At 45.4% G+C, this 27,092-nt stretch overlaps 2 protein-coding genes across 2 annotated transcripts; both read right to left on the reverse strand.

Annotated features, from left to right (window-relative positions):
- Nucleotides 1–2,660: 2,660 nt before the first annotated feature.
- On the reverse strand, nucleotides 2,661–11,312 carry LOC114439748 (ras-related protein Rab-37). Its single transcript, XM_028411896.1, has 9 exons — nucleotides 10,508–11,312; nucleotides 8,832–8,942; nucleotides 6,544–6,585; nucleotides 5,576–5,642; nucleotides 5,420–5,472; nucleotides 5,130–5,195; nucleotides 4,568–4,624; nucleotides 4,396–4,472; nucleotides 2,661–2,982 (listed from the first exon to the last, which is right to left on the reverse strand). The coding sequence occupies exons 1-9, from the start codon at nucleotides 10,616–10,618 to the stop codon at nucleotides 2,877–2,879; spliced, it is 690 nt and encodes a 229-aa protein (XP_028267697.1). The 5' UTR covers nucleotides 10,619–11,312; the 3' UTR covers nucleotides 2,661–2,876.
- A 3,158-nt stretch (nucleotides 11,313–14,470) lies between these two features.
- xylt2 (xylosyltransferase II) lies at nucleotides 14,471–26,876 on the reverse strand. Its single transcript, XM_028411826.1, has 11 exons — nucleotides 26,725–26,876; nucleotides 22,084–22,609; nucleotides 20,943–21,118; nucleotides 19,491–19,693; nucleotides 19,100–19,180; nucleotides 18,725–18,941; nucleotides 18,309–18,485; nucleotides 17,860–18,116; nucleotides 17,580–17,775; nucleotides 17,092–17,425; nucleotides 14,471–16,666 (listed from the first exon to the last, which is right to left on the reverse strand). The coding sequence occupies exons 1-11, from the start codon at nucleotides 26,854–26,856 to the stop codon at nucleotides 16,344–16,346; spliced, it is 2,622 nt and encodes an 873-aa protein (XP_028267627.1). The 5' UTR covers nucleotides 26,857–26,876; the 3' UTR covers nucleotides 14,471–16,343.
- Nucleotides 26,877–27,092: the final 216 nt, after the last annotated feature.

Raw genomic sequence — 27,092 nt, forward strand, 5'->3', positions numbered from 1 at the left:
AAGACAAGAGGCTGTCCAGGAAAACACACCAGGACTTCAACTAAGTTTTTACAGCATCTTGAGTGGAGCAATGTGGTGTTTAAAACCTTAATAACATGACTTGAACTTATTTAAAGACCATTTAAACACTGTATTTAAATTAAAATAGCTCATGCAGCATATTAAAAGTGTTTTTTTAACCTGGTTAATATTTACAGCAGCAAAACATTTTAAAAAAAGACTAAAAAGAGCCGGATCAGTGGAGCCTATGTGCTGAGATGATGCTGCACAATTAGCTTATAATATATTAGTAGTTATAAATAGTTATTATACCTAATAACCCTGCACCAGCCTGCACCTGAAACATGTTGCTGACATCAATTTCAAAATAAGTCTACAGGTAAATTGTGAGATTTAATTTTTTTGGTTTAATCATGGATGGAAATCAGATTTTTCTTCCATCAAATAAACCTTGAATTCAAATGAGAGACTGAGATGTAGGTGACACATCTGGTCCTAATCAGCTGAAACCTCAGGCAGACACCAGATCCACATAATGAGGCGCAGACTCTTCAGTGTGTCTGCAGCCTGACTCATCCTGTAGATGGATGTGCGGAGGCGTTTAGGTGTACAGGGAATTATGAATGCATATCGTAACCTCAGCGTTCACAAACATGATGGACAGCTTCTCTTAAACAGCACCCACTCTCAGCATTCACCCATCCAACCCAACTGCAGGAGAGCTGCTGCTGCCACACAGTGGCTGATCCGCCTCAACACATCCTGACACAGCCCTGCACACACACACACACACACACACACACAGACGAGACAATAAAACAACAGCACATACATTACAAAATATACTTTTATATATTAGTATATAGCATGATAACAAAGCACTTTTTATGGCACTTTGTGATCACTGTGATTCCTCTGAAGAGGGACGAACATCAAGCAAACATTGATAATGTACAATGAAAACGAGTTACACGATGCAGAGCGTGGACAGATACAGCGTCAGAACACGACGACATCCATCATATAAAAACTACTCTGAGCAAGAAGGCAAACAGACAGAAACAGTCAAAATACTCTCATGTAGACTAGAATGACTGGACGAAGGTGTTTCAGGACCATATGTTCAAAAAAAAGCTGTAGGTGCTAGCAATACTGTAAGACTGTTACAAATATTAACTCAGTGTTCAAGGAAAGAAAATCACAAATGTACAAGAAAAAAGTGAATATTCTGACTTTTAAATTGTAAGTTTATACAAAAAACCCCACCCACATTGTTTTTTAAAAAAGAAAATACCTGCCATCAAAACTGGAAATTTCTAAGAAAAAAGCGTAAATTCATAAATCTTCAAGACAAAATGTCACATTTTACCGAAAGAAAACCAGACAGAACAAATTACAAATGTCAGAAAGTTTTTATTTTTCTTGTATTTCTGACTTATCTCAGAGAATAACCTTTTTTTTTCCTGTAAATTTATGACTTTAATTTCACCCACACTCCTGCTTTGTAACATATGGCCACAATATGCTGCTGTACAACTGTCCAGCGCTTGTTACTTGTTGTATGTGCTCAGGGCTGAAGTGTCACACTGGCCGTGAATTTATAACAGACAGACACAAAATGGCGGAGCGCCCTCAAAACATTGGCTTTATTCTATCTAACAGCAGTACAGATGTCAACAGATGGGATGGTTTTAGCTACAATCTGACTGAGACACCAAAGTCTCAAACACACTAAAAGATTAACGACTGTAAGGCTGAAGGGCACTCAGGTCACAGCCTGATACAACAGGGAGGAAAAACTCAAAGAGCTGCACGGCAAAACGTCACATCAACAGTCCAACTGATGCTTCATAGAAAACTGCTGTTTATCAAGAGCGGAATGCTGCAAGTCAGCATTTCAGACTGTACGAAAGGGGATTGATAAGTTTGTGTCCTAAGCTAGAAGGAGGAGAACTGATTACACCTTGTGTGATGATGGAGACAATTTGGAGTTAATAACTTCTGACATGTTCTGATAACACTGAGGTCCATCAGCTCAGAGCTGGTGTCTCCCAGGAATGTGTCCATGCAGTTATGTACAACAAACTCCCAGTGACCGAGCTGTCAGCTCACTGTGGGCCTGATGAGCAGATCCAGAGACAATCTGTCATGTCTGAAGTGGATCCTGAGAGAGTTCTGCAGCAGTCTGTAACCATGGATCAGACTTGGGTCCACCACCTCCAACAAGAGAGCAGAGAACAATCCAAACAGTGGAAACAGACAGAGTCTCCAAATCAGTGAGGTCTGCATCAAGGTGATGGTCTCTGTTTTCTGCTGCTGGACCACCTGGAAAAGGGTCACACTGTTACAGGGGCCGACTACACTGATCTCTGAGACAGCTACAGGAGGAGACCAACAAGATCCAGACCACAAGTCCACCATCATCCAACACCTGTTCACCTGATCTACACCCTCACACTGACACCTCTCCAACAGAATGGAGGAGGAGGAGCTCAGTGGTCGCCATGACGACAGTGATGGTGATTTTACACAACTGCTGGACCAAGGGTCTAAATGTTCACGTTTTCTAACATTGACTCTTTCTACTTTAGGACACAAACTTGTCGATCACCTGGCTTTCCAATTGATATAATTGTCACCACAAAGACCACAAATGTTTCTACACATGACATAAAAAGTTTTAATTCACATTTCAGATAAGGGACAGCAGCTAATCCAGATTCATTCAGCCAAAAGCTTGGTGGAGAAGTCAAGTATCCGCCTCAACTCCTCCGGGTTAGGTGCTGGGATTGGCTTTCATTAGAGAGAGCAGACATCTCCTTCCCCTCCCTCCCTCTTTCCTTAAATATATGTGTCTCTCTCCGCCTGGTGATCAGCTAAACAAGGCTGCAGCAGCCAGACTTCTGCTTCTGAGACTCGATGTAGTCGTGTATTTGGAACTTGGGCTCATTGGGCTGCTGTGTCGCTCTGTGCTTCAGCTCCCTGTCAGAGAGAGAGAGAGAGAGAGAGAAAGAGGGGGTGGATGTGTGGGAGGGAGCACAGACAGGGCGAGCAAATGAAGAATATGAAAAAGGAAATAAAAAGAGCAGGAGTACTGTTCGCTCAGATGTTATCAGAATGCTTCTATCATTTTATCTAAAACTGTCATCGCACCATGATGACAGAAATGATCAGCATTATATTCTGCTGCAGCTCCCGGAACAGGCAGTAATTTCACCACCAATCTTTTCATCTTTTAGTAAAAGAAACATAAAAAACCCAAATGATACAGCAAACCTCAAAACATCTCATTTCAAGGAGACAAACGCAAACAACAATTTATCTGAAAAACATGTGTCTGCTCTTTTTATTTATAGCCGTTATTACTAGCACTAACAGCACAGCAATTATAGAAAATTATTTTTTTTTACATGCAGTAGGAGAAAGGAGAAATCTGGTGTAGATGTCTACCGCTGTAGGAATAGGAAAATTACAAATAAATGATTATTTTACACTTGTTTGTGTTTCTTATATTTTAGTTGTCGGCAGCAGATGGCGTCGCCGCACATTAACTGCTACGATGGACAAAAACCAGCAGAAACCTCCAGGGCTCAAAAGTGAAGCCAAAAAAACTGCAGCTCCTCAACTGCCAGAGACCGCCTGGTGTTGGTGAAAGGAGAGGACCCAGCAGGCCCACTTGAGGCAGGCACCAAAAGTGAGTCAGCCCCCATCAAATAAAGTAAATAAGGATGGATGAATCTTCTGATACCACCCATTGGTTCTTGAAACATGTTTTGGAAGGCTCAAACTGTCACCATGGTGGCAGCGTCTAAACTCCAATTAGTTCAAATAGTGTGTGGGTGGAGCTGAGGTGGGCAGGCAGCCACAGAGGCAGGAAGCTCACAAGATGAGTCGACAGTCACCTGTCCATCAGGTGAGTTTGTGGTGGCAATTAGGTGGAATCAGGCTCAGACTCAGACTGCTGGGGACAACTAGGGAAGATTCATCCATCTGTACTTAGGCTGTAGACCTTAAATAAATCCTGGCAGTGCTGCTGATATTTGTCTGATATCATCCACCCTATTAGGAGGGTGAATATTCTTTGCAAAGAAGCACAAGCCGTGTGTGATGATTGATCTTATGCCACAAATTAAGGGGCAAATTCTCAAAATGCATACACACCTCTCTACATATAACCAGATCTACGACTCTTTAATTGATTTTTTTTTTTTTACCACTTCAGGTCAGACCTGTAAAACAATAACAATGACTTACAGAATCATATCCTTATTATGTTGTCATGGCAACACACTGTATTTACACATCCAGCAGACACATCCGAACTCGAATCGAAACAGTCAGCCGTTCATTACACAGTTAAAATGATATTGATCGCTGCAGCTTTAAAGGACTTACTTTGCAATAGCGAGAAACGCCAGCTCAACGTTGACTCCTGTCTTTGCACTGGTCTCCATGAAAGGGACTCCATATTCCTTAGATGGTTAAAAAAAGAAAGGCATAAGTGTGTGTGTATGTGTATGTGTGTGTGTTGTTAATAATATCACCACATGGAGCCATCACACTTTACCTTGGCCAGCTTCTCTCCTTCCTCCGTCTTCACGACCCTCTCTGCGGCCATGTCTGACTGTAAGACGGCATCGGGAAGGAGAAAAAAAAAAAACATTCAGCCCACGGCATCAGAGCTTCACCATTATATCAGCATCATGTCAGCGAGACGGAGGCCGTCAGGCCTGCTGCTGCTGTGTGACATCTCCGACCCCTGAGACGAAGCCAGGCCCCTCTGAGCCACCAGAGGGAGCTTTTAGATATATTAGCAGTGACTGCTGGTTAGAGAGACGTGAAATCTGCTCATCACCAGCAGAAACATGCATCAGGCGGCTTGAAGCAGACGAAGAGTGAGTCACTGTTTTTAATGTGAACTCGCACACAAGGCAACGGTTCTGTAAAACTCTTTATTTCCACAGACTTGATCAGAATGTTTCACTTGTGAATGTTAAACTGAGCAAGTGAGCATTTTCTGGCTTTTAAGCATTCTCATGTCTGCTTGAGTGTGATAAGAGTCTGTGCTGAGGGACCGACAGTTATCCTCCTCATCGCTTTATGTAACAGAAAAAGGAAGCTATGCTCACCTTGTTGCCGAGCAACATGATGACCACATCCTTCTGGGCATACTCGTGTATTTCAGTCAGCCAAGCCTTCAAAAGTAGAAAAGACAAACAGATAGAAGGAGGAGAGATCCGTCTGTTAGCAAAACACATACCACCGCTGTATTTTTATATATCGAGTCACCCTCAATACTGCTTTTCATCGCTGAAACTATGCAGCCAAGCAAAGGATGTTCATGTCAGTTCTAAAGAGAAATGTTTAGCATGGGGATACAAGCAGGAAGTCAGGGGAGAATGATCTCAGAGAGCCTTACTCTGATGTTGTCAAACGACGGCTTGCTGGTGATGTCATAGAGGAGGAGTAATGCTGTGTAAAGAAACAAGAAGAGCAGTTTAAACATGCACACCTACATTCTACACACACACACACAGCAGGAGGAAGTGGAATATCTAAAAAAAGCAAAGGTTACCCTGGGCATCTCTGTAGTAGGCGTGTGTTACGCTGCGGAATCTCTCTTGGCCAGCTGTATCCCAGATCTGCGTAACAAACCACATAATTACACAGCAGCCAGAAACATCCTGATCAAACCTCTGAACAAACACTGAAGCAGGAACACACACCATCATCCAGCTCTGCCAGGCTGAGCGCTGTGCAGCAGGAATAGCTACAGTTAGCTCAAACTCTGCAGTTCAGATGAGCAACGTGCTAAAATAAAAGCATTACAGCTATTGGTTGTTTCCTATAAAGCCTGAAACTAATGTTTAAAGAACCTTAATGAAATTCAGAATTTTGTGAAATTCTCTAAAGCATGAAAGCTAAATATCGCTAAAGCTTTAAGATACAATAGCAGCATCTTCCTGCCACAACGACTCTGGTTGCTTATTATAGACTTATTAATAAATATGGGTAGGAATGAAATTGGTTGTTCCTATTCAGAGATATTTATAGAAAACAGCAGAACCAAAATCAGTCACACAGCGACCTGCTACTGCGAACCTCTAAATCTAATCATAGAAGATAAAACCAGCCATGTTAGTTGAGCCAAGGTTAACACGACTAACAAAAATATTCACATTGTTGGTCGTGTACATTCTGTCCTGCTCGGGTTGAAACTGCTCTCTCTGCAGCACAGTGATGACCCATCTGCACATTTCGGGGTTCGTCGTGTGTGCAGTCAGGCTGAGGCAGGAGAAGAGGAGCTTTTTTTTTTTTAGAGAGACTTACTCGAGCTACACAGGATTCTAATTCTGTCACCTCCCACTCAGTGTTGAATGAACGGGTCGGGATGATAGACGGCGGGTTTGCGCCTTAGATTCACAGCATGCTGCACACCTGTACAGTGCGTTAGTTACAATATGAGGCTGTGAACTGGGTCGGTCTTAATTTCTCACATGATTTTTTTTTTTGACTGCTGATTAGAGGAAAAGGCACTCTCACCTGGAGTTTGACTTTCAGGTTGTCGACATCCACCACTTTATTCTGCAGGAAAACCAGAGAGACAGTTGAGCGTATGCTTTAGAGACTGGAGTGCTGTGAGAGTGGCACAGGAATGAATGACGAACATCACGGCAGAGACTCAGCGTGCGGCCGGAGAAACAAGACGACTAAAAGTGGCTTTGAATGCTGGCAGAGAAAGTAATTTGCAACACCCACACAATAACAAGGTCCTGAGATTAGACTTAATTACACAACAGTGAGAAAGACGGCTGGCAGCATAACAACAGACTCCCCCGATCACTTCCTGCAGCCCCGCAGGGCTGATTTCCTGTGGAGGTCTGAAATAGTTCGGATATAAAGGACACTAGATGTTGTGATGGTTGCATGTGTTAGTAGTCCTGAGGGTCACTCAAAGGGTTAACTATGTGCTTCAAGAAGGAAATAAGGAAACCACAATCTTGTGTGAAACTTGCAAACAAAAAAACACCGCAGCAGGAAGTGTGACAAACAAACGCACTTCCTGCATCAGTCGGTAGCTTGGTATCAGTGGCAGGTCATCAGAAGCCTTTCCTAAAAACGCACAATCATGCAGCAGCTATAGTGGAGCCGCCACCTGCTGAATGGACGTGGTTCAACCCCTGCATTAGTTGCCATGGGTTTCCATCCCCCCCCCCCTCCAATAATGACGTGAGAGGATCTTGCATGCTGAGTAACTGCTTCAAGGAAGTACGCCCAAAAATAGACTGACCATGTTACAAGCTGCCACAACAGCATGCCTGCCCATCCATGCATGGAGGACATCCTCATCGACTCAACCTGTTTGTCTCACAGACACAGGTAGCTGCTCACATTGTGTCCAGAGGGAGCAGCACCGAGTGTAAACCACCAGAGTCACTTCCTCTGTTCGTGCCTGTGAATGGACAGCGTCCATATATCTGTCAGACCTCCATTATTGTTCCCTCGTATTTCCACCACCAACACAATACATCACTTTAGCTAATGCAGCGCAATTTCCTCCTCAAACTGACTTGCCATTAGGATGAGTGTTTGGCTTTGATTGGAGGAAAACATGAGGGGAGACTGAGAAGTTTGTGTCCTAAAGTATCAGAAGCTTCAGTTACATCTTTGGTTTGGAGCTGTAGACCTGGATAGACCTTTGTTGAATGGGACTTCTTGTCACAGAGCAACCTGCAGTTGATATTCAAGCATTTAGAGTTCAGTTTGTGGAGACTGCTGTGTATCTGGACTGCAAAGGATCCACCTGATGCATCCGTCATTATCAGTGGAAAAGAAGCATTTAAAGGAGGATGTTGCTCCTGTTCCAGCCCAGAGCTGTGGCGTCATTAGCAGAGTGTGGTGGTCAGTCTTACAGCACTGAAGGCAGACCCCCGTCCTGGTAGGAGACCACAAGATTTATGACTTGAGTTTATAAGACAACGGTACACTGGCAAGGAGCTGGGTGTCTCCAGGGAACGTGTCCATGCAGTTGTCCACAACAAAAGGGGAATGGCCGACTATGCTAATCTCTGACAAAGCCAGTCCTACCGTCATCCAACACCTCTTTAAACTGATTTACAGCCTCAGACCTCTTCAACAAGATGGAGGAGGAGCTCAGTGCTCACCATGACGACAGTGATGGTGTCCTTGACCATTTTCTGGAGAAGTCCAACATAATTTCTCCAAAGCAGGGATCTATAGTTCCACACCTCCTGGACTAAATGTGCAAAGGGCTCCCTCTGCCTCAGCAGACCACATATCAGAACCAGCAACCACATATTTATTGGTTTCTTCCTGAGGATAAACAGTCAGCATTTGCTTGTAATTCAGCCCTGTGTACGTTTTGTGCGTCTGTGTGTATGCGTGAATGGGGAGCAGCGTGTTTGTCAGCAGCAGGGTGACTCCTCCAGGACCGAGCTGAGCTGCAGCCAATCCTTCCTGGAGACGGCGGGGACGTGGGCAGGCATCTGCCACCACATTTATCAAGCCGTCCACAGCGCCTAGCAGCACAAGTGGTCTGTGAACTTGACTGATTGGTGAGAGGATTTGTACATTTGGTGCCATCATCGCACGATGATGAAGTGTTCTGTGTGGAAATCAGGTGATAATTGGCCTCGGTGCCGCTCGGATAAACAGATCTCTAGTTGCCCATTAGGTTGTTTTTCAAATGTAAAATATTTCCTCACAAAGAGAACATAACAAACCATTAGCAGCTCATATAATGAATTCAATGAAATAATGAACATCATAATGACGCATTCAGCGAGGCGGCTGTACAGTGTCTCTCTCACCCTAAAGTCTATTCCAACGGTGGCTATAAAGTTGCCTCCCAGAAACGCCCCATCTTTAAAGCGCACCAAGATGCACGTCTTCCCGACGGCCGAATCTCCCAGCAGCATCACCTAGAGCGAGTCCATGAGCAGAGGAGAAGGACAACAGATTACAGCTGGCAGGGAGAAACACACTGAGGAGGAAATTAAAGCTGACAGAATGTTTCACATCTCAGATCATAATGTTTGACTGACTGTATTGTACAGTATCTCATCCCTATAAGCAGCTCGGCTCATTAATGTGGCAGCTACTTCCACCACAACACAGATCCACTTGCCTGCCAACAACATGTGACACTCTGCCTGATACAGGAGAGGCCGTTTAAACTCTGAAATCATTTTTCTGCATGCCTACAGTTTACAGAACTAATCAATACCATTACAACAACAGGATGTGTAATTAAACAATCCATCCAGCAGCAGTTACCCAGTCACACCGGTGTCACAGAGGCTGTGTCAACATGCTGTGTGGATGTGAAACAGCATTATCACAGCAGTAATTTTTACATTTTTTTCCACTAAAAGAAATCCGTAACATGATGCTAATAATAATTTCACATTACAGTGACAGTGAGAATGGACAGATGATTATTAATTATTGATATTTTTAAAGCTTCTGAGTGTTGATTTGATGTTACGTTGCACTGTTGAATGTTTTGTTTACATATGGCCTTTAACCAAAAATTGGCATAATAACAACAAATCAACAAGCCACATGATGTGTAAACATTTTTGAGCAAGCCAGCTAACTGCAGCTTGAGTCAGAAAATTAAGATATGTATCATTAGCTGGTGAAGTTTATATGGCAAGCTAGCAGGCTAACATGTTTTGGATGATATTAGGCTAGCTAAGATTAGCTAGCTGATTGTAACTGATCAGATCAATTATCCTGTATTTAATCATTCTGATACAAGCTGATAATTTAGCAGGTACAGTAAATAAATCTGCTGGCACGTCGTTTTGCTAATGCTAAACTGACCTAGTAAAGAAGCTAAGCTAAACCAGCTAGCTGTAACTTTACAGCACAATGTAGATCTGATGTTTACATTATAAGGTTAGCAGATTGGTAAACAGCTAGCTAGCTAAATTAGCAGCCAGGTCTGAAATTTGTTTGACTTAATTGTACCTATATTATCCACTTTACAGATATTTTTCAACATTAGCGGGTTATGGCGGTTTATGTGTTAGCAGGCAAGCTAATTTTAGCTAGCGCTGCTGCTAGTTTTTTCATGTTATGTTACAAATTGTCCACATATTAAAGATAAAAATACTATAACAACAATCAATATGTTTTTTTTTAGAGGCACACACAGGACAGGACAGTGCTACGTCAAACCGGTAGATCAACAGCTACGCCCAGAATTAAATGTCGGCTAACTTTTCCTTTTGTGTGAATCTTTGTTAAACAGTGAGAGGTGTGTCTGCGCGGAAGGAGCAACAAGTCCACCCTCTGCAAATATTCAGAGGTGTAAAAAGACGAACAAAGACATTTACAGACTTCTCACATAAAAACCAGTGTTAACAAACACGGCCTGTGTAAGCAGCACCATCAGTGCTTCACCTCCTCCAGATGTGAAGCTCCAGCAACACACACAGTTTCAAAACAAGGGGCAGTAAAATAAGACGGGGATACACACCTTGAAGGCAATGTCATAATACTCGTTAATAGACGCGCATCTCTCCAGCACATACTTAGATGTGCCGTTTTTAGTCTGCTTGTCCGTTAACGATGTCTTTCTTGTGGACATCGCAAACGCCAAAAAAAAAAAAAAAAAAAAAAGGAAGCAGCACAGTTATCTCCGAGATGTGTCCAAGAAAGGCGCGCACGGTGTCTGATGAGAGAGCCGCTCAGTCCCGGTCTCCGCCAGCCTCCAGCCCGTCTGCTCGCATACTGCGCGTGGCCGCAAAATCAGCTTCTTTCCCGGTGAGAAGAGAAAAATCACACCTGACCGCGGCACAAACTTGAAGCTTGGAATCAGCGGCGGCGGCGCCTCAGCGTCTGCATCCAGCCGTCAGCAGAGCAGTTATGACAAGCAGGCGGAAACATTGGTGAGGTTGTGCAGAGCGGAGCGGTGCATCCTGGCGTGGGCAGATGATTAACTCAACAGCTACCGCGCGGACGTCGACGGCTTCAGTGTGTGCGTGTGTGTGTGTGTTTTCCTCTGATGACACCGGGAGAGCTGCAGGGGTCACACCGCGCCGGCGGCTGAGTCATCTGCCACAGGTGGTGCTCGATCACTCAGAGGGTCAACAAGTTATCGAGCAGGAAACGGACAGCCTCAGCTTCACAGTGAAGCCGTGCGTAAAGGCGCAAATCTTCACCAATAACGCACAAAACACAAAGTCCTGGTGGTTCATCACAAACGATGCGCCTCCTCCTTTATGTTCTCTGTCAGCGCCCCTTCTCTACATCATGATCAGACACCTCTCACAGCCTCTTTTGTGCAGATGCTTCCATAAATACCCTCCATTTAATCAGCATGTCATACATGTCTAAAATGGTTTCACTGTCTCCCAATCAGGTCTGAGTGATGAAGCTGCAGTGTTTTGTCTCCCCCTAGTGTCAACAGTGGACTAATGACACGTGGTCAGAGATCATTCATGTTTACTGACATGTAATCTCTGCTGCACCTCCCTCTGCTCCTCTCCCTGCTCCTCTCTCTCTCTCTGCGCCTCCCTCTGGCATCAACATCATGACAAAACATTTATCTGAACATGGAGCTGATTGATAATCCTGAGCACAGGCACAAAGATGGAGGAGCTGTGAGCAAGGAGAGGAGAGTCCAGATCAGAAATGATGTGTAGATATATGTACATAGTTTCCCAGTTCATGACGATTCTGGCCTGTAGGGGGCCCTGTTTATATTGTCCAGAATGAATGGGGCCATTTTTTGGTCAACATGTCCTCATGAAATAAAAATATGTGACACACATGTCCAGGCAGGTTGAGGACAGTGGTGGCAGCACTGCAGCAGAAAAACATACACATGTTCCATTTTAAAGGACCAGAAAGGAAAGATGTAAACTGTACAGCGCCTCCTCTCTGAGGTGTATGAAAATACATGCATCCTGATCTAGATTACTGAAGGTGACAAGAAACAAAAAGAATATTTAAAAAAAGAAAAACTCTACAAAATAAGAGAAAATTGGTGTATTATGTCCACATACTGCCCCCTACTGGCACCAAAGCAGAACAAAATCCTTTCTGAAAACATTCCAGCCAAGTCAAACAAATTCTGATCTCCACCAGGTCGCATTAGAACGACTCCCACAAAAAGCTTTTTTCTACAGCCGCTGTCTTACTGTTGACTTTAAACCCATCAGAGTGACATCATTTATTTTTCCTGTCGGGCCTTTGAACCTTGAATCTTGTGCACTTATCCAAACACGCTAATGTGAAACGGCAAAGCCAATTTCATACTTTCTCACAGATTTCTGTCTCCTCTCTGCTGCACTAACGGCAGTGACACAAAGCCAAAGTCACCAGTGTCACAGCAGAATTCTGTGTGTGTGTGTGTGTGTTTTAGCCTCCACATGTCACACAGCCTACAGTCGCCCCAAAACTTGTCACAAAGAATAAAGTCAGCCTAAAAGCGCTTTGTTACAAATATCCAGCAGCAAACAGGCGTTCATTAGCTGTGGTAATTTAATCACAGCGTCATTAACTGTAATCAGCACACACACACACACACACAAATGAATGCAGTGAGAAAATGAAGCCTCCCACAGCACTGATTCATGCTTTGCTGTTATGTCACGACTTCAGCACAAACAGTCCATCATCGCACTGACATGTCCTCTCACTCGGGTGAAGTCAACAACACGACTGGGAGGGGAAATACAGTGTGTGTGTGTGTGTGTGTGTGTGTGTGTGTGTGTGGAAGGACAGGAAGTGTAGACTCACTGTGAAGCTGATGCCCACGGTGGCAGCGAAGGACCCACAGATGAACTTACCCTGGTCGAACTGAACCAGCAAAGAGGTTTTACCCACACCGCTATCACCCACCAAGATGGTCTGCAGAGAGACACACAGACACTGTGTAGATGACTGACAGCTGGGAGTGAGTGTGTGTGTGTGCATCAATTTCTGAAGTTTTACTATTTCATGCCTCCTACATCTAATGTTCATGTTGGCGTGTAAATGTTTTCAGGGCTGATGATGATGGAGAGATGACGGGAGGCGGGGTTTACTGTGGCAGGAGATGCTGAATGCGTCTCCATGGCAACATGAGAGTATTTATCAGGAGATGTGTCATAACCCTGAAACTATGGAAACCCAAGACTCTCAGAGTGGATGGTAAGACAGTTGTGACAAAATGTTTCTTCTTCAGGTGGTTTGCTCCTGACCATTAGGGACATCAAGCTGGATAGCTCACTCATTTATATTTTTCCTTTTGAATCCACAGAACCACATCATCACACATATGTTGTCCTGAGTGAAACCTTGTTGCACATTTTATTTATTTTCCTCATTGAATCAGGACTTTGTCACATTTTCATACTAAAATTTCAAGTCATTTGGCTGTTGTAAAGAGCTGTGAGTCAAACCGGCTGTAAAATCCATCAGTTTCAAAGGTGTCTGTAAGAACAAATACAACCACAAATTTAATTTCTGAGGAGCAGCAGCCTGACATCGGCTCCCCACAAAACAATTTATTGGATTATTGTAGTCTTCTCTAAGAAGGATCAAACCGTCAGAAAAGCTGCAGAAGCAATAAAATCTGTGGAACTCTGTGTAAGAGACCAAACAGATTTTCTGATGTTATGTGTGTTTACAAATAAGGGAGTTAGCTGAGGATTAGACACCTGAGTCATGAGGACAGCTTTAATCCAGGTGATTATCTGACACAGATTATTTTATTTCATTTTCTACCTATTTTTGTTTAAATGTTTGAGGTACTTCTGAGTTTCACAGTAGAATCTTTTATCCCTTTTACAGCAGCTGGGAGCAGAGTTCCTAAACATGAAGACTCCTATAGAATCCAGACACACAACTACAGTGACTGTGGGTGAGTAAGAAAGTCATGAATCTACCTTATGTGTGAGTTGCTCATTGTAAGGGAAGCTGCTGGACGTCGGCGTCTGTCCGTCCTCTGCAGATGACCCGTATGCGCTGTCCGAGGAGGCCGCCCTCACCTCCTCCTTCCTCTCAGTCTTGCACGCTTCATCCATCCTGATAAGATATCTGCAGATTTCTGAGAGAAACAGGAGAACCGACACTTCTGGTTTCCCTCTGTCAGTCGTCACCTGCGCGTCTTATTTACTTCTGTGAGGTTTATATCCCCGAGTCAGGATGTAAAGTACCGCTTGTGTCGTGCGTGGGGGCAAACTTACACCTGAATATTAATATGACAGAGTTCCGGTCTGAGATGAACACAGTAGTGACGCCTACAATATTGATGAGGTGAAACCATGTTGAGCTTTTCCTACATGGACGTGACGAGGAAGTGTTCAGAACCCCGGAGAGAGCCTCATAAATAAGTTCTGAAAACAGTTCAAGGCGGATGTAAACACGTCAAAGAGAAGACAAGGAAGTCAAACTGGAATCTAAGTGTTTTTATTGAGTCATCAGTCAGGATGTCAATCCTATGAGCCTTCCCTGGGTGGACGGAGACCCCCCCCTCCAGTAGACACAAAAGGTCTGCTTCCCAATGACACAGATCAGGAGGACTGATAGAAAAATAACATCTGACACACCCATCATCATTATGCTGCGTTCATCTCAATAAACCTGGGGCTTCACTGAAGCAGCTGAGCTGTGCAAGGTAAACAAGGTCACTTGAAAACTCGTGTGGTGAACACTGTTTAAGAAGACAAACTAAAACACAGACAGGTCGTTCTCTGATGGGCGAAGTGGTGATTGCATTGGAGTCAAAAACAAAACGTAAACAGTTCATCCTTTAAACATGAAGGCAGCTCAGACTCTGTCACACTGAAATCAAAACGTACAGTGTTGTGTTCACCTGCTCCTCAAAGAAATGACAAGACAGCATGTTAGCAGATACACAGGAGGTATTTAAATAGTCTTGCATTTACAGGACATGGAGATTGATACCACTTTCATACATGGTTAGCCTAGCTTAGCACCAAGACTGGAAGCATACAACTTTACAGATGAGTTGTACAAAAGCTCCCCCTATAGAGATCAAAAGCCTTTAAACATGGAGCTCTGTGGGCTTTGACTCAATTTTAAAGCCAGCCTCAAGTGGCTACTCGTGGAACTGCACCTTCCTGTGAGCTTCCATGTTGCAGTAGAAGTTGATTCTTTAGTACTTCATCATTGACAGCAGAGGTGCCAAAGTATGAAATTCACCTTAAAAATAATACTTATTTTATTTGTAAAATAAGTATTATTTAAAAATTTAAAAAAAAGGTGCTCATAGTTGGGTTTTGTTGGCCGTTTCTTCCCATTTCCAGTGTCCGTGCTAAGCTAATACACTCTTTTACACCAGAAACGGCACGTTTTTAATGCAAATTGTGCCGATAAAAGCTGCAACAGACCTCCTCAGTATCCAATTTTGGTGACAAAAACCTCCTTAGAGATGCTTTTGTTCACCTTCTGGTTTCTTTTGAAGCCAGATGTCCGGTGAAAAAGGACAACACGAACATGAAAGTGGTGTCAGTCTATCAGCAATAGGAATTCCTCAACTACTTTACTTTTTAAAATAAAACTCAAAATTCTTCAGCTTCACAGAAACAAAGCCAACCTAACCACAAGTCCACTTACTCACTTTGAAGCAGGCAGAGTCCTCAAATCTTTAAGGGTAAAGCTATGTTGTCTACTAGTACTATTCGTTCTCTCGCTGTCTGCAGCGCTGATGGCAGTCTAGGCACTTCCATTAACCAGAAAAGGACTCGAGAGTGAAAACGGACACAGTATCTCAGGGATCTAACAGACAAAACCGATGATATGTTGAAGTTAACAGGAGTTCAAATGAAATACTCTCCTCTCTCCTTGTTGTTTTCTAACCCGAGCTACAGTCCAGGTTTTTACTGATGTGTCTGTGCAACAGGAAGTGAATGTGTGACCTCATCCAGTAAATCCTCCTCCTCCATATTAGAACCAAGTGACCTCTGTGTAACATCAGTCTTACAGTAAAGTGCACTTCATCTGTCTGTCCCATACACGTACATAGTGATGCTTCAAAATAAGCATAATAATATGACTGAGAGGTTCCACTCTCCCTTGAAATGAAGATCGGTCACAGCATGGAGCCTGTGTGTATCCGGCGTTTATGTACTCATTCAGCATCATCCTGCGGGCTTCTATGTGCAAATTTCCAGCAGTCAAACTTTCTTTAGTCATTTCAGTGAGAACGGTGTGACTACTCAGTGCAGGACTGCTGCTGCTGTTTATGTGCCATTCAGAGACGATCTCTGCGTCACACAGGTTCTCCGAAATCTCCACTGCAGGTCCAGCTTCCCTGCAGTCTTCGGTGTCATGTTTTGAAGTCAGTTTCTCATCTGTCGGGGCTACCTGATCCGCCCGTCACTTTTGGCCGGGCCCAGTTCAGACTTTGGGTCTGGGGACAGGGAGCTCCAGGCAGTCTTGGAGCACAAACCCACAGCTGGGCAGGAAGAAGTCTGTGTGGAGCACAGGTCGCCGATGACCCAGAACTTCCCCACCGCATTGTCCACCCAAGATTCCAGCGACTGCCCCACCAACTGGGCGTTCCGCTGAGCCGTCTGCATGGCAGGCTCCTGGGGAGGCAGCTTCAGCACAGAGCTCAGCTGCTGGAAGCTCTGCTCCAGGTACAAATTCCCCGGAGGACCAGCATGGAGCCAGCTGTCCTCCTCTGGAGAGGAGAGAGAAATTTATTCATTATTCATTTATTGCTCTCGTGCAGAACATTGGAGCCAAACATCAGTCTTAAATCTGGCCTGAATCCTGCCCTGATGCAAAAATGCAGAGAGGAGAAACAGTGCCCACGGGGGGGAGGTAGTCTACAACAGTTAGCAGGTGGAGTTATGATGGAGTCTCTAGAAGCCTCCAAGAACACGTTGTGATGTTTAAGATGAAAAGGAAACTCTTGGACAAACTCTGAGGAGGAGGATTAGTTGAGAAAAGAAAGCAACTGTTGGTGAGGACACATGCTGCATAACACTGCTAGCTGTGGAAAGTCTCAGTCATCCCTGCCAGACTTATCAACGTAGCTACCAGGATAACAAAGAGCTTCATCCTTTCATTCCAAATGAAATCATGTGTTCGTCCATGTCTCACCTTTGCGCAGTGGCTCTTTGTTGTTAAACGTTAAAGGCATGACGAGGAAGTGAACCTCCGCCACGCGCTCCCACTGTTTCAGCACTCGCACGGTCCAGGTGCCGGGACGCAGTGGATGCTGCAGTGGTGGTTTGTATTGGGTGTACTCCGCATCCACATCCACAGTGATGTCGTAAGACGCTGCCACCACCAGAGCTGGGTCGATCCAGACAATAGTGGCTGTCAGATTTGGACCGCGAGCCCATTTCTGGACAGCAAGCGGCTCATCCAGCGGACCGATCACCCCACCAAAGTTACGGAAGATCCGTTCTTTAGGATCCCATTCGGTACCAATCTGAAGAGAAAGAAAAGACACTTTGACTTTCATATTTTAACTTCAAAGTTTAGCTCTGGTCAGATGCCGGCTGATAGCAGCACCCCAATTTTTTCGTATCAGGCAGAGAATCTTTTTTATAAAAGCAGCTTTCTTCATCAGAAAACACACTTACTTCCAGGTTCTTCAGCCTCTCAAACTCTTTCAGGTTTGTCTCAAAAACAAGTGTGGCCTGGGGCACCGCCCACATCTCCAACGTCTCCCTGACCTTGGACCCTATAGCCTGGACTTCCTGACGAACCAGGTAACCTTGGAAACGGTCATCATAAAAGTACAGATGTACAGAAAGAGGGAATCCGACTGGTTCAAACCTGCAAATACAGAAAATACATTTGTGAAGACATTTGAAAGACTGAGACGTTGATGTTCTGTCGTCTGTCGAAACTGAAACAGACCTGCAGGCCTCCACGCTGTTCGGACTCGTCACCACACTCTTCAGGCCGAGGTGAAAGAACGACGTGTAAGCAGTGAGAGCGACGTCGCTCAGTGAGCCCACGCCATCTAGCTGCTCGAACAGGCTCTCCCAGTACGCCTTGAGGGCGACGGTGCCCGGAGCATACTGGCCATACAGGTGAGTGTCCAGAATGTCAATGGCTTCCTGGTTTACCGACGACTCAAACTTACGGGCAAAGAATGTTGGACGGGTCAGTTGCTGTAGGACGAGGAAAATAAAAGACACTGAATCAGAGGAAAAAGGTTCATATGAATAAATAAAGATCAGTCTAGTGCTTTATAGACATCTGCCAGGATATCACATGTGTAGGAATAGTTAGGACTTAAACACATGTCATCTCTGGGCCTGGATGAGTTGGTGCTCCACACTGCCCTCCTGTGGTGCACTCACCTGGATTCGGATGAGGTCCTGTGGTTTGAAGTCATTGGGCGAGCAGCCGCACCAGTCCACAATGTGTTTGTACTGGCACTTACAGCCCAGCTTACGGTTCCAGTTGGTGACGCGCAGGTTGTTGTCCACCAGGGTGTCACACATGTGGCTGTTCCCGAGCACTGTGTGGAAGAAGGACTGTGGAGAGAGGATGGGGTGAGCACAATCTTTAAAAAAAAAAAATAACAGCCCTACAGCAGCTCCTCCTCTGAGACTACACTGTCAGACACACGCAGCAAGCCCTCCTCTCATCTGGCACTTGTGCCGAGGGAGAGCTTAAAGTATTGCATTATCTCCACAGCTAGGCTGTTGTGAATTGGCAGGGGAGGACGAGCCTGAGACAGACACGTTTATGGGAAATAAAAACGCTCGCTCACCTCGGCGGGAAGCAGAGCGTAGGAATAGAACTGCTTCAGCCCAGACACCAAGTCGTCCTTGGAGGTGATGACGTACTCCACAAAGCGGCGGGTGAGTGCGAACCAATCAGAGCCACCTGAGACCTCCAGGCCTTCTGGGATACTGCGCTCGCCGAGACGCCACATGTGGTTGTCACACTCGTGGAAGAGACGGTCGAGGCCCTGCTTCTTTATAAACCTGTGAACACAGAGGGAGGTGCAGCGAGATTAGCAGTGAAAGCTTCTCTCTTCTTGGACAAATAGCATGTATTTATCTCTCCATCCATGGTTTACCACTGCCTCGGAGGAAAAACAATCTCAACCGTCATTTAATTTAAAGCATGTGTGCATCCTCACCGTGCATTCTCTCTCCCGTGGGACTTGAGGAAGTTTTTGTCTCTGTGCAGCGACAGGAATGCCACCAGTTCATCGTTGGTCCTGCAGGGGGGGCAGCGTGATGAAAAATAAACAAGGAGAAAGAAGAAAGATGTCAAGGTCACCGAATTAACTTTAGACAGGATTTAGAGGATGCTGGTTTGTCTGTGTGAGTCTAAGCCGTCACCCCTTTGGGAAGTTCAGGTGGACACTCAGCCAAAACTGATCAGCACAAGAGCAGATGGTTTACTGCCAGCTCTGTGAGTGAGTGTCTGAAACACTCCATTTAATGCTGCTAACACTGCTTCATCTTCATCTGGAAAATGCTTTAGCTGCTATTTTCTCAGGCTGTAAAGTCAGGTCCACAACAAACCTGGTGGGGAAATCTGTGGCGCTGAGGTTGATGAAAAAATCCCACTTCCAGTCCAGCATGGCGAGCAGGTCCTGCATGCTGTGCAGGTAGGCCTTCAGCAGGCTGGCTCCTCCCCAGATGGTCACCATCCTCCAGGGCGTGGCTCGCACATTTGGGTACTGCTGGGCAAACTGCAGGACCTCCCGATGCATGTAGCCCGACCGCTGCAGGATTTGACACACAATTTAAAAAACTAATTCAAACAACATGAAGATAAACATGTTTTTACACTGATGTATTCCACATATTGGGATAATAGCTCAGAGATCCAACAAGATACTACTTTTTTTTTTTTGCACACAATAGTCTCCTGAAATGAAGGTGTAGCTTTGTGCCAAGACTCATTGCACAGAGCTGGCTCATGTTGAAAGAGAAACTGATCTGAGAACAACAGCCACATGCAGCTTTGCACTGTGGGTCATCACAATCACAGAGGGAGGGGAAAAAATTAAAAATGAGTTGATTCTGCCTTCATGTGAGCGACTCGGGGTGACGGCACGACAGAAATAATTGAACTAAGCTTAAAGGATGGCACACTGCAGAGCGGGGATTAAACGTGAGGAGGGAAGAGAGGATGAGATGAAAGAAGTTTGAGAAGCTGACAAGCTTCACGCACAACTGTGTGTGTCCAATGCAAGTGTCTGAAAAATGCAATCAGCCAAAAAATGCATGTTTGAAATTACATCTTGCAGCTTAATTAGATTAATTAGAACCCAAACAAGTTTCCAAACAAACCGCTCAAGAGAAGCAGACAGTCTGTGTTTCGTTGTGTTTGGTGAAGCACAAACAGTGAGAGTGTACCGATTCTGTCCTCTGTTTAATGCATGACAGAAAGAATCTGTGTGTCCTGGTTGTTTTCAGAGAGGCAGCAGACTTAAAGCCTGTGAGACGAAGCAGCTTGCAGACTGATTCCAGTACAAACCGACCTGTTTTACAGCCTCATCCCTCAAACTGGATTTCACCTCATAGATGGATAAGGCTTGGTCTGAGAGGGCTTCTGCGGTGAGACTGTCCCGCTGACTCCTTATTTATCACCATCCGCTCTGGCAGCAGAACAGAGCAGCTCCCCACGACTGCACAACCTTTCCGGCTGCACAGGTGCACTGACAACAGGCGCCTGCCTCTCCGCTCGGCACACCTGAGCTCCTCGTCTCAGCGTCACCGGCTGTGCTTCTGTCTTCTGCCTTCCAGCAGCTCATGATCACAGACTTTTCTTGCACTAAACTCAGCTCCTAAGAATAACCACACTTCTCTCTATCCAGGCTAATCCCCTTTACCACACTGTGGGATAAATTTAACCTTCACAATGCAGGAGGACCTCACCGCTGAAAGCATTAGCACGCTCAGTGAAGCCAGTGCCAGACAGTGTCCCACATGCATTCTGCTGGGCCAGTACATCCAGTGTGTGGTTACCTTGTCCACGTGGATGTAGTAATAGTGGTCGCGGTGGTAAATGGCTTTGATGAGACGTTTGAGCTGCCGCACTGCGCGCCCGTGCACCATCAGGACGAAGGCCACTCTGACAGGGTTCTCCACCTTCAGGAGGCTGTTGTCCAGCTCACCAACGGCCTGAACGGGATGTGATACACCTACACAAGAAGCACAGAGAGACATTATGTAGTGAGGTCTGGGAAGCTGTTCAGTATTCCCATTTAATAAAGCTTCACATAAACACACACACTGCCAACTGTGTTTCAAGGAATGCCAAACCGAAGCAGAGGCGTGGGATGACTGTTTTCAACCAGTACACGTTGTGCACAAAAGTTGCCCTTATATAAATCTATGGATGGAGGCAAAAAAACAAGCAGCCAGGCAGTTGAGGGAGAGCAGAGGCCATGGAAAGGAAGTACAGCAGCAGTGGAGAATCCATGAGTAATGGAGGAGGGAAGAACAACACACACCGTTCTCAGCAAAAACCTTGGATTGTGTCATTTCCAGTGAGGAAAAAAAGCTTAACGGGCATGTTGGAGGCACTTTTAATTTTTCATCTCAGGGTGATTTATTACAGAAACCTGCTGCCAGTGACGTGTTTTTAAGACAGAGCCAGCTTAAATGTCATGTCTTTTATAAAGTTGGGTTTTTTTTGGAGAAAAGTCATCTAGAATGAATGCACATATACTCCCTGACCGCTCACCTGGTGCCCAAAGAACTGTCGTCTCCTCACTTGTTACCAACTGTTTCCCAAAATATATAACTTTAAAAAAAATTTCTGAGCCAGGTGCCTCAAGTATGTTTCAATCAGCATTTTCAGACCACTGAGACTACTGAGGCCAAAATTATCTCCGTCTGTGTACTGCTGCGTTGGAAAAAGATAGAGAGATCTTGATAACAGCGTCTGTGTAATTGTGGTCACAAGGTGAAGCTGCATCATCGCTGCTCCTGCGGTCTAGATGTTTTGGCCCTACTTTTGCGGAGCTGTCATGTTGTTCATCCTTACATAGTCTATTTTACAGGGACGTTTTCAGCAAAGAAAAAATTACCTGCTGAGGCGCTGAGATGGAAAACACAACAAAGGAACAGTAGATAGAAGAGAGAAGTGAGGACAGAGACTCACCAGGCTGAGGGCAGAACTGAGGAAGAACATCAGGCATGAGCTGCCCGACCTGATGCTGACACACGATGTTGGCGATCTCTTGTCGGCACTGCTGCGACCCGGCGCGGTGGAGAGCAGACAGTGCATCTTTTCCTACAATATCACACTTGGGCACAAAGTCTGTGTTGGGGCCTGGGTGTGCCCCGTCCACGCTGCCCGGCTCCCCTGGTATGACAGCAGCTGGCAACTTCCCGTCTGCGCCCCCGCGGATCTCGCTGAAGTTGCGGCTGCTAGACAGATCATGTGAGACTACGGCGTCAACTCCTCCCCCTGTCATCCCTCGCTCTTGTGGGTTCTTCAGCCGGTTGCTGGGCCTACCTCCTCGGCGGCTGTTCCCTCTCCTCATAGCACTGGCCGCCGTGCCGCCTGTCCTCTCCAACCTGGCGCTCCATCTGCCCCTGTTTCTCCCTGACAAAGAGTTCTGTGTGCCATCTCTCTTGGGATCCTGGCTGTTGTGGTCAGGCAGCTTTGACCGTCTTGTTTTTCTCTGGGGAGAGAAGACAGACACGTGTTTTAATCTCATTCCATAAGAACACCATAACCCAAGAATGTCAGAAGGTAAACAAAGAACTCCAATAAGACAAGAGCAGAGCCCCAGAGGGAAGGATGTGTTTACTGGCTTTCTTCTCTGGGTTATTTTTAGCTCGGCCGCTGCCTTTTTGTGAAGGTAATCTACAAAAAGTGGATTGTCACACATATTCAAAGACCGTGATTCACTGTGCAGACGTCAACAAACGCCAGTCTGCTGCCTCAGGCAACAAACACAGTCACATGTTTGTGGGTCACATGTTCAGAAACAGATTTAAAGCGACAATTTAATGCCAGAAAATACTGAATTTAAATGTTCAGTCATAGCTGTAGTCATGGCTAAAATGCTCACAGACTCTGGATAGATGGCTGCTTCCATTTTTTAAAAAAATATTTTGTCGTCACTTCAGTGAGGAGAGATGGGTCACTCTTTAACTACTTCCACCATCGTCTCCAGAAAACAATGTTTAGCTCAGCCCCACAATAAGCATCATAAAATTTGTACTTTGTGATGTATATTGTTGTAGAGTCCGACTTTAACACCCCCTGAAATGTCATGACATTATCCTCTTGTAGCAGCGTGGACATAATAAAATCCACCAGGACGCCATTGGAAAGATTTTCTCCTGCAACATCCAGAAGGTTGTGGTGCAGGAACATTTGTGTGTAACTATTGGTTTGAAGGTTTTGTACACAATGACCCAGTTACCAAGTATAAGCTCTGGTGTGGAGGCAGTACTTTGGTGATAATCAGTCTCACTGGACTGAAGCCATTTAAAGATTTTTTTTTAGCCAAACAGAGCAGTCGCTTGGTCTCGCTTAGAGTACCTGATCACACAAAAGAGCTTTTCAAAAAAAACATGCACTCCGAGACAAGGAAGCAGACCAGAGGAGAGCCGGCTGGGAGCTTTCTGCCTCTGTCGGATGATATAGCAGAATGTGGGCTCGCCTGCCTCACACCGCTGGCACGAAGACGATAGAGGAACACAAGAAGGACTGCGTGGCAGGGCAAGGAGCGAGATAATACACTGCCAATACCATCAGCTGCCAACCAATACAGCACAGTCAGCTGCTGACTGCCAACTGCACTCAAAAAGGCATTACAGTCAGAGGCAGTTACACAGCAGGAGAAGGAACCTCTGAGCCACAAACCTGTGGAAACAGCACAATCATGGAGGGAAGTGAGGGCCCACCGCTGTTACCAACATGGGAAATAAATGCTATAGATATTTAACCATTTATACCAAGGCTGCGCCGCTTCCCGTCAGCCACACCACACTTTCTGTCCACCGCCTCTGAATCATGTAATATTCATTTTATTGCATGACTGTGTTTTTGTTTTTATATTTTCCTCTCAGTCGCCTCTGCTCTGTGTAAACACAGCCTGCAGATCCGCCAAGTACTTATTGAATTTTTGTGACAGGTCTGTTAGTCACAGGTGAGTCAGTTCTCGCCTCTCAGATGTGCTGAGAGATTCCTGGTTTTTATTGGCATCTGGTTCCAAGGAGACAGTTGATTTGTGGCAAATATTTCAATGAGACGTGATTTTTAATGACATTATTTTACTTCATTCGGCTACTTTTCCTAATAGAATCACAGGTTATGTTTCTTTCTGGTCATTAAGTCAGTGTTTCTGTGAGAGCCTGTCTTTCAAACATGACAGGTTTTGGGGGATTCAGAGTGAAAACACACTAAACCTGCAGTTAGATAGATAGAAGTCCCGATCTTTACTTAATTTCTAAAGTAGGTTTTACACGTTGTTGTCACTTGCATGTGCATAGCAAAGACTCCAGACTCAGAAGTAGCAAAAAACCTAAACTAAATCTGCACCTAAACCTAAAAAAAAAAAATCCAGAATAAATCTGTTTCCCAGCCTCGTGCATGTACACGCTGCTGTTTCAACATTACTGCATGTAAACAGGTTTTCAGATGACCCTCTACAAGCCCAAACTAATGAAAGACACCAGACACCATGACGATCAGAGAGAATTTTGTTTTTTAACATTCATAAGAAAACTTCTGCTGCCAGAGGAAAATGTTCCCACACAGAAGCCGCGCATGCAGCTAACGTTTTTAATTTTCCTTATCGCTCGTTTTCTCAGCTTTTAATTAACACCATCACGTCACAAATGTATTGATTCAAAGGCGAGCCAGGCTGCGTCTTTACTTTTCAATTAAAGTGCAGAGAAACCAAATCAGCGTCGCCATCTGCTGAAGCAGGAAGCGACGGGAGGCACACGAGTTGTCGCCTTCCACTGTGTCCTCGCAGTCTGTCCCCGTCACTCTCCCGCTCGACGGCTCAGACGTCAAGCACGTGACTGCGTTGGCACATGCACGGTGGAGCCCCCCCCCCCCCCCCCCCCCCCCCCCGATTCCAGCAGATGTAAGATAAGGCAGCGCCCCCGCTGAGCATGGAGGAGCTGTACTGATTAATATGTGTTCACAAGTCTGGAATTTGATTCTGCAAACATGCAAAGACCTCCTGCTGACATTTGTATAGATGTCTGCCAACACAGTGGCATTTAAAGCTGAGCAGCAGCAGCAGCCGCAGCAGCGGGGTCACATTACAGAGGCTGTAAAACTAACCTTATTAATTAAGTCAGGAATTCTCTGATTTTCTCCTTCACAGATCAGTTACAGTTAGACAAAAGGCCCTGCAGACCTTTCTGTGTATGTTTGCTGAGGCATGTTTAAGCCTGAGTGCACCTGATGAGGCAGAAGACTGCCTGGAGGCTTTAAAAGCAAACAGGTGATAGATATCGGAAAGTTAGGCTACGCAACGAGGCTGAATGACACGTCCTGGTGTGTCGCAATGTCAACGGTCAAAGTAAACGCTGCGTTATGTTAGCTGGCATCACAAGAGAACAGCACCTGAGAATAAGGTGTCAGTCGTCCACAGACAATAATAAGTGTGTTGGAGTCAAACATTTTTCACAAGCCTGGAAGTGAAACCAAGCATCAGTGCCCACTGTGGTGTCGCCCACTGGCCATCTATAGCATGTACATTCAGGGCCTGTGTGAGAGGACGTAACCCCTCATACCAGGAAGTGGCGGCAACTTGAGCTCAAAAAGAGAACATTGTAACATTCAGGTGAGATGGAGATGTGACCATGTGGGAGGACACCGATTGGAATATCGAACCATAACCTAAATGAATCCGACCAATGGATCTCAGAAGAGGAAAAGAATGGCCTGTAAAACACTATAGGTCAAGATGTGGCCAGCAGTCAAACATTCGGCTCAGGACACAGACTGGTCCGAACCAGCGGCGGTTCAGTGTGAGCTCATAGTTTGAAGCCTTGACGACGTGTCTGTGGGAGTTTGCGATTTCACAAATTGCAGGAAATCTTTTGCTGCCAGACCACTGGCTGACTGTTGTGATGTGTCACCTTGGCTGCGCTCCCACCCATCAGGTTTCATCCTGCATTCCTGAGGCTCCATCAGCACCGGGGTGGTTCGCTCAGGTCACATCTGTTATCAGCTCCCCCTCACCTCATTGGAAGGAGGATTGGAGCAGGCATCGCCCCCAGGTAGCGCACTCCAGGTGTGCAGAGGGAGACGCAGAGATCAGGTTCCCACGGTGGATCATCTGACTGCTGTTAAAGCGTGTCCGTGGTATTAACTCTGTCCTGTGTGCTTGAGCAGCTCACAGCAGATCCTGGTGATCAGTGATGAATGAATGAATGAATGATCAGTGACTCTTTTCACATGTCCGCTCAAACTTGTGTGACTTCATCATCTTCCTCTTTTTTTCTGTTTCATCGCATTTCACATCATCAACGTTAGCTTCTGTAATAAGTTTACTAACGTCTGCCTGGACCTGGTCCGATCAGACCCGGTGGTGTCACGGTGATGTAGCTCTGTGTACTTTACCCCAGACTCTGTGGTCACTGACAGGCAGGGGGTTGTATCAGCGCTCTTCTCTAATTCGCTAACAGCTAACACCAGCTAGCGCCGCCGTACGATAACACACAGCGAGCTAAGCTAAGAGCTAACGGCTAGCTCTACAATTAAACCCAAGCCGACTCGCCGTCATGGCGTAAAAAAAAAATGATCGCCGAGATCGTGTCTTACCTCCGCTTCTCCTTCTTCCAGACTCCTCAGACTCCATACCACCAGGCCCTGGATCAGCAGGATAGTCAGCGCGGCCGCGATCGCTAGTTTGTACCGTCGGAGGAGCTTCTGCACCCGGACGCTGGCCACCATTTTTCCGACTCTAGTTGACGGCGGAGCGCGTTCAGGGGGCGCATTCTGAGCTGCGCGTGCACGCGTGGTCGCTCATCATCCTCAGGTTAATAAAAGTTTGATAAACATTGATCAGCTGCATGTTTTTAATCTTTGAATCACAGCTTGAACTTTAAAACAACCTAAACCTCTTTACATCCATGTTTTGATGTTTTTTTTTTATTTTGCATTAATTCACATGGTTTCCATTATGGGGT

Source organism: Parambassis ranga, chromosome 8 (assembly GCF_900634625.1).
Source record: "Parambassis ranga chromosome 8, fParRan2.1, whole genome shotgun sequence".
Lineage (NCBI taxonomy): Eukaryota > Metazoa > Chordata > Actinopteri > Ambassidae > Parambassis > Parambassis ranga.